Below are 14,917 nucleotides of genomic sequence, written 5' to 3'. Positions count from 1 at the left end.
GCTTCCAGTTTGTTAAAAAATGTTCTTTCTAAGAAGATGCAGTTTGAGCAGGAGCGCAGGATGGAGAGGGGGGAGATCAGTGAGCCGCACCAGGCGCCGTCTCCGGGCTTTGCGCTGCAGGAGAGCTACAATAAGTGGAAGGGGAGCAGGGAGCTGAAGAGGCAGAGCTCTAAGTTCTCTGAGAGCGGCTCAGACTATGCCATAATGTGCGTGGATGAATTAGGGGACTTTGTGGACAGCGGCTTATGTGATAGTAAGAGGCAAGACGCGTGTGCTCCTACAACAGAAACTAATTTAAACTCGACCAATGAAGCTGGGATTGTTACTAAAAAAGGCGCCTTGCGTCGCAGCCAAAATAGCGCGTTCAGATGCTGGAAGGACGAGGAGCTAGAGTTTCAAAAGGATCATAAAAACCATCAAACTCTGCTGGACAAGCTGCCTCCACTTGATGACAAAGAGAGTGAGTGGGATCCGTTCTCTGCAGGCTGCGATAAACTGACTAAAATGTCTCATTTGTTTGTGCCAAATATCCAACTGCTGCCCAGTGACAGAGAGGTGCGACCGCAGCTGCAGAGAGGAGCTTATTCCTGGAATGGAAGCAACACTTTATACATCACAGACTCCAAGAGCTCAAAATCATCCAAATCACCGGAAATTAAAATCAACCTGAGAAGAAGAGACAATAAAACGGAAGAGTTTGGAGGCTCCAAGCTGCGCGCCTTGAATATTACCGCTAGCCCATCGAGTCTGATCAGAACAGAGGACTTCAAATGCCAAGCCCTGGCTGCGGCTCTGAAGGGTGAGTCCTCAGATAAAGTTCCGCACTTTATGGTTCGAGACATCAGAGATAATAAAGGGAAGTTACAAACTCCCATTCACCAAGTCAGAGATGTACGTAAGCTTGTTAAAAGTTCCTACCACTTTGTTTCCTTGGATAAGAACGAAAATAAATCAAACTCATTTAGCTCTGAAATTCCTTCAGAGCAAAAAAAGCAGATGCAAAACAATAATGCTAACTGTGTGTCCCCCATGGTAATAAAATGTCAGTCTGTAAATACTAAAAATGCAGAAAAACCTACCGGAAACCTTAAACAGGAGCAGTCTGACACACGCAGATCGTCTCCAGAGGGCGTTAAGAGTGCTCCACTCCAGAAGGCATCAGGGAGAGCAGCAAATATCTCAAACAGCTCAGAGGGAAGCACTGGGATGAGCAATGAGGGCAAAACAGGTGCAACAAGGCAAGAAACAGCGTCAGAGATGGCAGAAAATAAATTGGAGTCAAAAGTGGCAAATCAGGTGGCTTTGGAGAAACTCCAGGCCGCAGTAAAAACCATGGAGCAACTTTATGTGTTTGATAAAAATGAGTGGAGGAGAAAGCGTGAGCCTGAGCATCTGACGGACAGCCATGTGCTGTCACTGATAGCCAATGAAGAGCAGCAAGAGTCTGAGGAAAGAGGAGGGAGAGGGTTCAATACAGACAAAGCAGTCAGAAGAGATTCCTACCCAAATATAGACAAGACCCCCCTGGCATTATCGGTGCCCTCCAACACTGACAGCTCCCTAAGGTGGCTAGATAAAGACCTACTTAAAGTGATTCAGTCATCCAACAGGCATGATGAAAGGTTGGTCACTAAGACAGTCCAAACAGTTGGCACCTTAGGGAGCAAGAACATGTCCAGCTTTAGTTCCAAACCCAAGGCCTACACAGCTGCTGATGTTCCTCAATCAAACACCGCCCCACACACACCTTTCAGTGGCAAAAGATTTGCACCGAAGTCTCCTAAATTGCCTGTGTCATTCAAAACCAGTCAGACAGGAGTTAGCGGGAAGGAAGATGCTGAACAGAGGGGAGTGGACCGATTTGAGCATCAGTTTTCAGGTGCATCGGTTGACAATGAGAACTACCTAACCATCCCGGTCAAATTTCAGCCCAACAACAGTAAAATGGCAGCATCTGCAGATAAAACAGCAATAAAAACTCTTCACCATCAGTCACTGCCAACCCCTCCTGCAGTACATGAAGATTATGCCTCTAGAGTCCAGGATGGCCACGGTCAGAGGACAAAATGCTCCAGTATTGTAATGGAGACCCATTCACCAGAGATCCCCTCTGCTACTATTTATCACTCCCTGCCAATGGCTGTGTCTGCCAATCAGCCACAAATGTATTGTTTTTCCCCAGCAATCACTCCAGCCCCCACCCTGGACCCCTTTCAGGGGACACAGAGGAAAATGCTGCTGGATCCCACCACTGGGAACTACTACCTGGTGGACACGCTGGTGTCCCCAGCCACAAAGCGTCTTTTTGACCCAGAAACGGGCCAGTACATGGATGTACCCATGCCACAGCCTCCAATGACACCAGTACCAATGCCTATCTCGCCGCTAGCGCTCAGTCCTGGAGCATATGGTCATACCTACATGATCTATCCAGGCTTTATGCCAACCCCTTCAGTGATACCTGCTCGAACGCTGGTACAGTCACAGATGTCCGTGCCATCAGAGGTAGAGGGCATGGAGAAGTCTTCCTCACAGCAGACTGAAGGAATGTACATGGAGAGTCCTTTCTATATGGCAACTGGGAAGCCTCCCCAGACAGCTTCAGGGGCCCAACAGCATGGTGCCCCCAATAGGCCACAGCATGGATGTTCCAGCATGAACCAGCCAGTCATCAGCATCACCTCCCAGCAAGGGCCAAGGATCATTGCCCCACCCTCGTTTGATGGGACCACCATGAGTTTTGTGGTAGAGCACAGATGAGTCGCTAAGCTGGACAGGTGAGTCCTTCACATTTTCACTTATTTTTGCCTCTGGAAGAACTGGAAACCACAGTTCACCTTCACCTTGTTAAGGTAACAAATACGTAACAAAAAGGCAAACTGTTCTGCAGTTATGGACATGGTCTTTTAGTCTGAGGGACATGGATGTTTTCTTTTTAACCTAGTAGTTTCTTTCTCTTGGAAAAATAAATCTAATCATAAAACAAACTAAGTCACCACTATGAGGAGCCGTATGTAAAGTTACAGTCAAAAATTAATTTGGGTTATCATAAAAAACAAATGGGGGTTAATTGTTCTCACCATATATTTATAATTGTCACAATTTTAAACTTAATTAGTATGCTAAATATTTAGTTTGTAAAGCAAATATCTAGCACAAAACTAAATATTCAGTTAGTACGCTAAATAATAAGCTTGCTAAATAAGTACTTAGTTAGCATAAATAGTTATGCCCAAACTAAATATTAGCTTTCTAATTGAATATTTAGTCAGAACAGTGAAAACATGGCCCCCCATTATTGAAAAATAATCTAAATTATTTGCTATTAATTTTTGACTGTGTAACTTAACATTTCAGAAAAAAAATCAGGGGAAATTTAGGCTTTGGAAAATTAATGGATAATTTTAAAAGTCAATGAAAGTAAGGATAATCCTGACCATATATTTGTAATTTACATTAACTTTTTATTCAAACAATTTGTCACTGGATCAAACTATCTAATTTTAGATTTCCCAAATTTTCTGCAAGTTGAAGTAAAAACAAGCAGACATAAAAAGGTGTTTGTTGCATAGCTAACATCTGCAAAATTTCCATATACAGTGACAATAAAATTGTCATGTTGGGTTCAAGTCTTTTAACCCACATACAGAACACAGTCAGGAGAACAGGAAATCAGATAAAGTTTATTTTGACAATGATGAAATAAGAGATTGTGTGGTTCTTGTTCTGTGGATGGGAAGCCAGGGTCGTCAGCACTCTGAAGACAGTGGGAGAGATATGGTGAGTTGAAGGCTAATCACACAGGTTGAATTCTGAGGGAGTGAAATGATCTTACTTGGAGAGTTTCCACCGGGGGGAATTACTGTGGTCTCCAGGATTGTGGTCTCTTTGCAGGGGCCCTTGATGATCCAGGTTCCAGTTTGAGGTCCAGATGGAGAGTTCTGTGGAGGTAGATGGAAGAGGCTGAGGTGGAGGCCGGACAGATAAGTTCTTGAGAGGAGAGGTGAGGAGCAATCTGAGTGCCAGTGTGAATCCAGGAACTTGTCAATGATTCTTCATCAAAGGCGGAGAGGGACTCAGTCAACCAATGGGTAAAATCTGCGGCGTCACGAGGGGGAAACCAGAAGGCCAGGAACTCCGGCTACACAGTGGGTAAAATCTAAGGTTCCATGAGGAAACGCCTGAGAGAGAGGCAACAGGGAAAACTTTCTTGAAACAATCTCAGAGAAACTTCAAAGAGCAGACTCAGAGGGGCACCGAGTACCATAACTGGCAAACACTCAGGCATTGAAGTGCTGGCAGTCCATTCCTCATATACTCCTAGGTGATTGATCACAGGTGTACTGACTCGGTCAGCAGGCACGCCTTCCAGGTAGTGCAGCCTCGAGGCACCATCTAGTGGATGATGAGGGAAGCAGCAGACAAACAGAAAATCCCCACAAAGAGCCAAAACCCCAGTTCCCAACAGTACACCCCACCCACCACTTGGCAGCCCAGAAGAATGGTAGTTGGTGATAAGTGAAGGGTCAAGAATAAATGATCCAGGGACCCAAGAGCACTCCTCCAGGCTGTAGCCCTCCCAGGACGTAGTACTCCCAGTTGACGAGGCCGTAGCCCTCCCAGTTGACGAGGTACTGCCAACCACGACCTCGTGGACAGGAGTCCACGATCCGGTGGACGGAGAAAGCTGGATGCCCGTTGACGTCTTGGAGAGGGATGAGGGGCCTCGGAAGGAGGGCACAACGTGCTGGTCTGAACAGGTTTAACTTGGGAAACGTGGAATGGATACAGAGAGATGATGGAAGACAGAGACGACTGATGACCTTTTCGATTTCGTAGGGACCAATGAACCTGGGGGAGAGTTTCTTGGACATGGATTTAAGGGGAATGCCACGTGCGGAAAGCCAAACTTTTTGTCCGGGTGAATACTGTGGAGCAGGTGTTCTCTTACCGTCAGCAAAGCGTCGGTTCTGTTCTGTGGTGTGATTGAGGGCGGTGATGGTTCTGTTCTAGACGTTCTTGCAGTGGCGAATGTGGTGTTGAACTGAAGTTACTGAGATTTCTTTTTCATCTGAGTGGAACAGTCTGCTTGAGATACAAGCACATGGATGGTTCTTATTGTCAGAGTCAGAAAATTGAGATAGAACAATGAGGGGTTTTGAAAGCTGTCTTCCATTTGTCCCCCTGGTGGATGTGGAGAAGATAGTATTCGTTCCTTAAATCTAGTTTAGTGAATCATGTTGCACCATGAACCGGTTCGAATGCTGAAGAGAGAAGAGGATATTTTTTTTAACAGTGATCTGATTTAAACCTCTGTAGTCAATGCATGGCCTCAGAGATCCATCCTTCTTCCCCACAAAGAAAAATCCGGCACCCAGGGGAGAGGAAGAGGGATGAATAATGCCGGCAGCCAATGATTGCTTTACTTCTTCATTGGTTACTTGGTTACTTCTTCATTGTCTCCCGTTCGGGTCATGAAATGTTGTATAGTCGGCTGGTGGGTAGTGGTGCTCCGGGGAAAAGATCTATTGCACAGTCATAGGGACGAGGAGGTGGAAGAGAGAGTGCTTGGGACTTGCTAAAAACATGTGCTAAATCGTGATATTCTGCTGGAATGGTGGATAAGTCGGGAGGGTCTGCTTCCTGTGATTTTGCCGGCAGCGGACCTGGAGGAACTGCTGAATGGAGACAGGTGGAATGAAAGTTATTTGACCAAGATTCAATATGCATTTCTGACCAGTTGATATGGGGGTTGTGTTGTTATAACCATTCAAAACCAAGGATTATGGATGAGTTTGCTGTGAGAAAAACAAAAAAGAAATTTGTTTGCTGTGATTACCAGATATGATGACTGCAAAGGTTTTGTCTTGTGAGCAATCTGAGGTAGTGCTTTGCCATCCAAGGTAGAGACATTGAGAGGCATGGAAAGTGGCACTGTTTCGATGGACATCTGTTGGATTAAACTGGAATCAATGAGATTTTGTTTGCAACTGGAATCAGTCATGACGGACAGAGGAACAGAGTGATTGTTGTAAAACAGAGTTATGGGTAAGAGAAGGCGAGAAGATTTTTCACCTATTTTTGACCTATTTGCATTGACTTGGGTTCTGTGAGGTTCTGCGGAAGAGACGGAGAGTGAGAAGGAGTGGAGGAAGGGAGCAATCTGACAGAAGGGTTCTTCTGGTTTCTTTCCCTAGTTCTAGCATGGATCCTATTGTCTAGTCGCATAGTTAAACTAATTAATTCTTCCAGTGTAGCCAGTTCATCTTTCAAAGATTCATTAAGGGCATGAAAATAAGCACGTTTTAGGGCAGGTGCATTCCTGCTGCGGCTTTAATTCTAAAGTTTATGGCAAACTCTGCCCTTGTTTGATCATCCATAATTCTCTGGAGTTAGACGTTTTATCTGGTTCTTGACTAAATACTTTTTAAAATTCTATCAAAAAGTCTCCGAACGTGCAACCAAAATCAGCAGGTGTAGAAAACACCTGCTGATTTCTAAGCAGACTGATGCTTCTGGGCAGAAGCATCAGACTGAGCTTCTACCCAGTCTGATGCTCGGTCAGTCAAAAGTGAAATTATGAAAGCTATTTTTCCACCTTCAGGGAGAAACTTCGAGGGGAATGATTGAAAATTAGTGAGCACTGTAGAGGGAAACCTTTACAACGGTTTATATCACCTGAAAATTTGTCTGGAGTTGGACTGATTTCGGAAAATGTGGAGTGGTCAGTAGTTCAGGACTGGAAGCAGAGGCTGGAGCTGGAGCTGAAGCTGGAGCGGAGGTCTGTTGGAGAGGGCTTTGTAAAAAGTTAGACAATTCTTCGAGACGTCGATTTGTTTCAGTTTGGCGGGTACCCAGGTCTCGTAAAACAGTATCATGGGTTTGAATGAGTGAATGTTGTTCTGCCAAAGTTCTCCTGAGAGCATCTGTGGGGTTTGACTGTTGGCCTGAAAGTTCTGTTATGTTGGGTTTAAGTCTTTTAACCCACATACAGAACACAATCAGGAGAAAAGAAATCAGATAAAGTTTATTTTAACAGTGGTAAAATATGAGATTGTGTGGTTCTTGTTCTGTGGATGGGAAGCCATGGTCGTCATTACTCTGAAGACAATGGGAGAGATGTGGTGTGTTGAAGGTTAATCACACAGGTTGAATTCTGAGGGAGTGGAATGATCTTACTTGGAGAGTTTCCACCAGGGGGGAATTACTGTGGTCTCCGGGATTGTGGTCTCTTTGCAGAGGCCCTTGATGATCCAGGTTCCAGTGTGATGTCCGGACGGAGAGTTCTGTGGAGGTAGATGAAAGAAGCTGAGGTGGAGGGCGGTCAGGTAAGTTCTTGAGAGGAGAGGTGAGGAGCAATCTGACTGCCAGCGTGAATCCAGGAACTTGTCACTGACTCTTCATCAAAGGCGGAGAGAGACTTGGCAACCAGTGGGTAAAATCCACGGCATCATGAGGGGGAAACCAGAAGGCCAGGAACTCGGGCTACACAGTGGGTAAAATCCAAGGCGCCACGAGGAAACACCTGAGAGAGAGGCGACAGGGAAAAATTACTTGAAACAATCTCAGAGAAACTTCAAAGAGCAGACTCAGAGGGGTTTTAAGTACCATAACTGGCAAACATTCAGATGTCTAAGTGCTGGCAGTCCGTTCTTCATATACTCCTAGGTGATGAGGTGATTGATCACAGGTGTACTGACTCAGTCAGCAATCACGCCCTCCAAGTAGTGCAGCCACTAGGCACTGGACAGGAGAGTCCTTCACATTTTCCCTAATTTTTGCCTCTGGAAGAACTGGAAACTACAGTTCACCTTAACTATTTGTTAAGGTAGCAAATAGGTAATAAAAAGGCAAATTGTCCTGCCCTTATGGACAGGGTCTTTTAGTCCATAAAAGACCCTGAGGGACATGGATGTTTTTTTTTTTTAAACTTAGTTTCTTTCTTTCTTTTGGAAAAATAATAAATCTATGCATAAAAAGAACTAAGTCAGCCACCTCAGTGGATGATCAGGGAAGCAGCAAACAGAAAATCCCCACAAAGAGACAAACCCCCAGTTTCCAACAAAAATGTGTACAAATTCTCATTAAGTTTGCAGGTTTCTGTAATGTACAAAAATTAAGACACCAATAAATAATGTCAGAGCTTTTCCCATCTTTAGAATGACATTAATCCTGTATTATTTGACTAGACACACTTGCCAGAATGGAAAACGTAAAGGAACATAGAAAGATGCTATGATCTGGTTGCAGAAATCTGCACATCTTTAAACTATGTTATTGAACCACCATGGGATTTAAGTTTATTCTTCTGGATTAAAGTTTTCAATCAGGTTCAACAAATCTGATTAATCATGAAAACAAAAAAATATTACATTGAATCTGAGAAAGTATTTCTGGAGGGAGCTGAAGATTAGGATTATCCTAATCTTTAGGATCTTTGCTTAAGATCCTACAGATCTTTAATAAGATCAGGTACATGAGGAAACATGCAGAAAGATTTAACAACTGTAATGCCATCAAAGTTTTTTAAATACACTTTTGAGTAATAAATCAAAAAAATAAAAACTTCTGACGTTTTGATTTTTTGTTTTTATTTAGCTGAAGAAAGTTATGGCACATAATATTCACTATATTGAAAATACATCGTGATGCTACATGGTAAAAAAAAAACAAAAAAGCAAAAAAAAAAACACCTTATAGACGGAAAATACAGGCACACAAGAAAAACACTGATATCCAAACTGGTTAGCAAAGACATATAAATTGGCATGTCCACTAACGTCTTTGGCTAGAAATTATACACTGTGTTTATAGCATATAAAAAATATTTACATAAAATGCACAAGACATAAAAGGAAAAGGAGAAAAGTAGTTCATTCTTCTTAGAAGAAGTTATTTTTTAGGAAAATTGAAGGCGTCCACTGAGGCTTAGGCTTAGTGTGAAAGTTAAAAACGAGTAGTCATCTCTTCTAAGATGGTGACAACATCCAGCAACCAAACAGAAAAATGCAATAAAATCTATGTCCTGTATCCATTTTATTTTTTAGTTCTGTGTAAAGGGATGCTTGCAATTAATTATATTCATTTTTTTATTATTTTATTTTTAATCATCTGGCAAGAACATATAATTGATTACAGGAATAACAGCAAATGTGTCTTGTTTTTCCCCTCCCAATGAATTGGGAGGGGGAAATTATTTTATTTTTATTTTGCTGCAAAATAAAAATAAAATAAGAAAATTAACAAAGTACAACAACAACAACAACTATTATTATTATTATTATTATTATTATTATTATCATTATTATCATACAACTGAAAGATTATAAGTATGAAAACTCAAGAGACCAAGACAATATAACTTAAATATGTGGATAACATGCATTCAAGCATGCACATGAGTATATGTACACATACTGAATTAGAACATGGATATTTAAAACTACAGAAGTAGACAATCACTGTCAGTGGTTAGAACTTACAAGGAATTACTGAAGCTGCCGGGCCGGGGATACAGACATATACACAGCAAGGTTAGTTTCTATGCGATTTTCAAGTTTGAGGGAGGGCATCTAGTCTCTCAAAATAGGATAGTAGAGGGGCACAAGTTTTATGAAATTTTTGGATCTAATGTAAAATTTGATCATCTCTAACTTAAAGAACAGAGCCAGGTCTTTCAACCAAAGAGAAGCTGTGGGTGGGTGTTCTGATATCCACTCTAATAAGATTCATCTTCGGGCAAGGAGAGTTGAAAAAGCCAGCATATTTTTAAAATCACTTGCTACTGATATACCCTCCCCTGGTACTCCAAATATTGCCAATTCAGCACTGGGTTGGGTTGACTGTCTATTCCAAAAGCTTCAGATAGGGTCTGAAATATCATAAACTGGAGGTTGCACAGTTTGTTACAGGACCAGAACATGAAAGTTAAATTTGCCTTACAGTTACGCTGACTGTAGAATATATCCTTGAGAATTTGGCTCTACTATAATGAATTCTATGAAGAATGTTGGACTGAATTAGTCCAGGTTGAGCACATGAAGTTGACCCATTTACTCTATGCAATGCATGGTCTCATCAGAGATGTTTATTCCAAGTTCTTCTCACCATTCTGCTCTGATCTCATTGAGCGTTACTGTATTGAGTACAGTATGCTGTTATAGATTTTTGAGATGAGTCCTCTACCTTGTGTGGGAGTTTACAAAATGATGTCCACTCCACCCTTTGGAGGTAAATTGGAAAAGCGAGGACTTGTGTTAGGAACAAAATCTTGACTGAAGATAGCGGAATGGGGTGGAACGCTAATTATATTAATTTCTTAGCTCTATAATACATGATAAGTGAAACAGCCACAGTGCAGTTGTAAAGTTTGCAGCCTAACATGTCTTTGTACCTTAAAGATGTGTTTATATGAAAATTATCTGAATATTATATCAACATTAACATACAACATTCATCGACAGGAATGTTGCATGTTTGTGCAGGAGGAAAGGTTCAGGTGAAGGCAAGCGTCTGTTATCTGTGGGACCTGAAAAGCCTCAGCTGCTGCTGGACATCAGGATTCTGAATGGCAGCTAGGAGCTGCAGCAGTATGAGCTGGTTTTTTATAGGAGCAGTCATTTAAAGACAGAGAGGGCGAGAAGTCGGCTTCATTACATAAACACAGTATGCAACGCAACAGTCAAATAACCTTGTTTGCGCTCTGCGGGAATATTTGGAGTTTTCCTTCTTGTTTGACAATGAGACCCACAGAATGGAGGGCTCAATTATGTTTATAAAATAAAATGGTAGTCAAATACTCTGTATAGGGTGGAAAAGGTTGCAGTAAGCAGAAGGGTGCTTACTGTCATGATGACACTCTTGTCCTCATTGACTTACATGTAAAGATTATAAGGGTAATTAGAATTCATGGGGTGAAAATGTCCTCTGGTGGAAAGGTGGCATGCTGTAAAGATTACCTTCAGACTTCATGTTGGGAGGGGCCTCTGACTAAACCCAAAATTATACATAATGCAGGCAGATTTATCTTTTCGGGTGTTTTCAGATCTTTGATTGGGCACCAAAACTGCAATATTAGTTCTATTTCCAGCTGGTGCTGCTCACTTTCACTCTGCACTGTATAAAACGAACGTAACCCTTTAAAAACCTGTTCCTGGCAATTTTCGTTAACCTTTGTAGCATTGAGCAGGTGTATTACATATGTCACAGACAAACGTTAGCTATTGGGTAACATTTAAAACTTCAACAGAGTCCATACCTCCAGAAAGAAATTGTTTCTTAATAGTCAAGGGTCCAAAAGACCCCCTGGACAATGCAATGTGTAGAAGAAGGAGCTGTTTTTTACCAAGCTAAGTTGATGGGCTAAACATAGTGGTCAGTCCATGTAAGGGCTGACAAAAATGTACTCATACCTCCCACCTAGGATCACATTAGATTGGTCGGTTATATTTAGATGTCTCAGGAATGCAAACTCCACTCACAGAAGGTTCCCGCGGGGGTTAAACCAGGTACTTGTAGGTGAAAGGCAGCATTGTTCACTCAACGATGGCTTGTCACCAGCATCAAAGAGAAGTCTTTTAACTTTATAATGTCCAATAACATTTTCCCTGAAAAATAAATTAATCCTGGTAAATAATTTTTTTCAGCATTGTGTATGCAATAGTCAAATATACTAATAGAGAGATAAAACATTGACTATTTATGTTGATTTTAAGTCCAGTTCTTTGGTCAGTGTGTGAGTGTTGTACATCATTATAACAATTACTGTAAATGCAACAGGCTGAGTGGAGACTAGGGTTTCATCTGATCTTACTGTGTTCATAAGAACTTTCTCTCCTCTGTTTTTCTCCCCTGTAGGACTGGAGCTTTCGTGATCATTGACCACCTCTCGGTTTATCCTCTTCATTGTTTTACACTGATGTTAAGTCTGCTGAGCAATTTAGTTGTTCAGGTATTCTATCTAACTGCTGCTGATTTTTTTAAAAACTTTCTACAAGATTGTAATTCATGCTTTTTTTACACCACTGCTAAACCAAGAATCAATGCCTTTGAAGGGATTATTTACCCACTCCTGAAGCTAAATAGTTTGATTTGGAAAATTTTCATTTTCCAAATCAAAATAAAGATTGATTTATCTAGTTTCTTCTCATTTTAAAATGAAAAGAAACTACTTGTTTTGAAGACATTTACACATCTTTATACAATTATGAATCCAAGAACCTGTTCCCTGTTAGATTTTGCTGAATTTATCAAAGGGTTTTTACAACCTTAATTGTCATGATGACTTCTTCTGTGTTGGTGCTTTATGATGCACACAAATCAGTGTTGATTCAAAGCACTTTATGTGCATAATTTACATTATTGCACATTTTTTAAAAGTTAAGGTTGGAAAAAAATGTAATGTGACATGTTGTCTTTTGTTTGTACTGGTTTCTTTGAGAATGTGGAGCTGCTGGACAGTCCTTGTTAATACATGTCAGGCATCATTGTTATTCCAGATTATTCTTTTAGAATGAATGGTATGAGTAACTGACAGTGATGAATGCATTTGTTATGAGAGAGCATAACAATGAATTATATTTCACTCCCATTTTTAGAGATGTCATCTTGCCATTTGTTTTTTTGTGTCTTTTAGGGGAAGTGTCCTCTACTTATACTTTGTACATAGTTTTTTTTTCCCAAAGTAAGCCTGATAGTGGCACAGTTTTTAAAGTCTTACACTAAGATTCTGCCATAAACTTTCTGAAGATAGTAGGACTTTCAGGGGTAAGTGGAAGTAGGGTTTGCAAGACAAGAAAATGAATGGTTGAGACTTTGTGAGGGATGTATGGGTGAAGAGTGGAGGGACTTTGTAGAAGTATGGCAAAAAGCTGGACTTGATACGTTATGTTTTCACTTTGTTCAACTGATTTTTTGTTTTGTTTTGTTTTTCTGCATAAAAAATGACTTCACAAAGTTAGGTCTTGACTTTGCAAATGTGAAGATGGTATATGTTGAAATACATAATTAAAACAGTACTTTGGAACTGTAAATGTTTATTACATATTCACAATGTTAAATTGAGGTTGTTTCTACTCTTATATTGTACTTTATTACAACACAAAAACAAACATTTCTCAAGTTATGTTTCTGCAGTCACTTGTTGACTGACACATGAAATCAGTGGTGGTTCTTTCAGGAATGGTTCCCTGGCCAGAGCCCCTTCTAATGATATCCTCAACCAATTCAAACTAAAGCAAATACGGTAGATGATTTTCCAGCAGAAAGCTTGTAACCTATAGGTTCCCAGTACTCAGTCAGAAGCAAGGAAAATTACATGCATGCAAGTAGTAGCAAACTTGTTCAGGGCACAACTGCCAGATAAGATGTTTCTTATTTTGTACTTCTTAGATGCCTGGCCCCCCTTTCTAATGCCTCCCTACAATGCCTCTTTTACACTTTGGGCCCGTTAGTTTCAAGTGAGCATCATTTGTTAATTTCAAGTGAGCAGGATCCTGCTGCTCACCATATATTGTTACTATGACCACCATGTAGCCATTTTCTGATGACAACATCCAGCTGGATGATACAGCATTTCATCAAAGCTCAAAGGAGTTCAAACTGGATTCTAGAACATAATCGTGTTTCCATCAAGGATTTTTTTAATATGCATTTTAAAGTATCGCATTAGAAAAGGTTGATGGAAAAGGAAAATTTTCAAAAACGTCCTCAATTTCACGAAAGGTTTCCACGATCGTTTGAAGTGGTTTTTGGCTTTTACGAAAAATAGCTAATATCGTAAAGGGGAGATGGAAACAGATTTGTTGAACATCTAGGAAACTTTCCTGTACATTGATGAATCTGTGCCTTAATTGAGGCACAAAACTTGGAAAAACTTCTACATCTTGTTATAGAGCCATGTGTAATGTCACATTCTGACTAAATCACGCTCTGAGTAGCCTAGTGTCTTATTTTGTACTTCTTAGATGCCTGGCCCCCCTTTCTAAAGGGTTTGCTCCAAACCAGTAAATGAAAACATCCCTAATTCATATTTTCTTTTTTTTGTTGCTACATTATAAAAGTTTCCTCAAAAATTGCATGGCAATAGAGGAACCAGGGTTTATAAGTTCAGTGGACTCCACAGTCACCAGATCTCAATGCAAAACAGAATATAGTGGAACAGGAGGATCTCATTATGGATTTTCAACTAAAAAATCTGCAGTAACTGTATGATGCTGTTATGTCAATAAAGACCAAATCTGCTTTGACACTGCAATGCAGCCAGATCCACCATACTGTCTGCTGAAGGTGTTGGAACAGGATATTAAACAGTAATGCTTGAATACATATTTATTAAGTCAAATTTTATTTCCACTGGAGCACTTCCTCTCCCAAAAACCTTTGAAGCAAATAATGTCCTGTAAAATAATTAGAACTTAGCACACACTACTTGATAAGCTTGGTTATGCTCATACTGAAAGAACACAGCCACAACTAAATAGCAAACTACAGGGTCTGAGTCTGTGGTTGAGATGAGTGTAAAACTAACTCAGCTTTGTTTATGTAGAGCAGTGAGCATTAAAAGGTTCCTCTGTTGCCTGGGGATCCACAGTAAGTGGGTCAGAGGAGGATGGAGGTACTGGTTGAGTACATGCAGGGTCAGGTTGCAGATCTCCAACTGTATCCTCAGAGTCATCCTATCTGAGTGTGTCGATGACACATACCATCACACCCAGAGCCATGCCACACACTCACATAACCCTGACTAATGTGCAATGCATCCCACAATTAACACTCTATCAGGCTTGAAGAGTTTTTATAAAAACAAGCCTTTAAATAGACTTGTTATTAATATGGGTATTTACTCCGTCCAACAATTTCCTCTTGTGGGCTTTAGGTTTGTCAAGTTGTCTCTGAACAAACCGTTAGTCTTGTGATT

The 14,917-nt window shown here is 40.9% G+C and overlaps 1 protein-coding gene across 1 annotated transcript; it reads left to right on the top strand.

Moving 5' to 3' along the window:
* Window positions 1-6: 6 nt before the first annotated feature.
* On the top strand, window positions 7-14,263 carry c6h4orf54 (chromosome 6 C4orf54 homolog). The gene is made up of 2 exons (XM_032566540.1): window positions 7-2,777; window positions 11,857-14,263. Exon 1 carries the CDS (start codon window positions 37-39, stop codon window positions 2,758-2,760), a length of 2,724 nt encoding a protein of 907 aa, XP_032422431.1. The 5' UTR covers window positions 7-36; the 3' UTR covers window positions 2,761-2,777; window positions 11,857-14,263.
* Window positions 14,264-14,917: the final 654 nt, after the last annotated feature.

This window comes from Xiphophorus hellerii, chromosome 6 (genome assembly GCF_003331165.1).
Source record: "Xiphophorus hellerii strain 12219 chromosome 6, Xiphophorus_hellerii-4.1, whole genome shotgun sequence".
Lineage (NCBI taxonomy): Eukaryota > Metazoa > Chordata > Actinopteri > Cyprinodontiformes > Poeciliidae > Xiphophorus > Xiphophorus hellerii.
The sequence above is the reverse complement of the archived record's forward strand: the minus strand, read 5'-3'. Positions and strand labels throughout refer to the sequence as shown.

Bases quoted from the DNA above. Each gene is read 5' to 3' on its own strand.
- c6h4orf54 (XM_032566540.1), top strand. From the start codon at position 37: ATGCAGTTTGAGCAGGAGCGCAGGATGGAGAGGGGGGAGATCAGTGAG.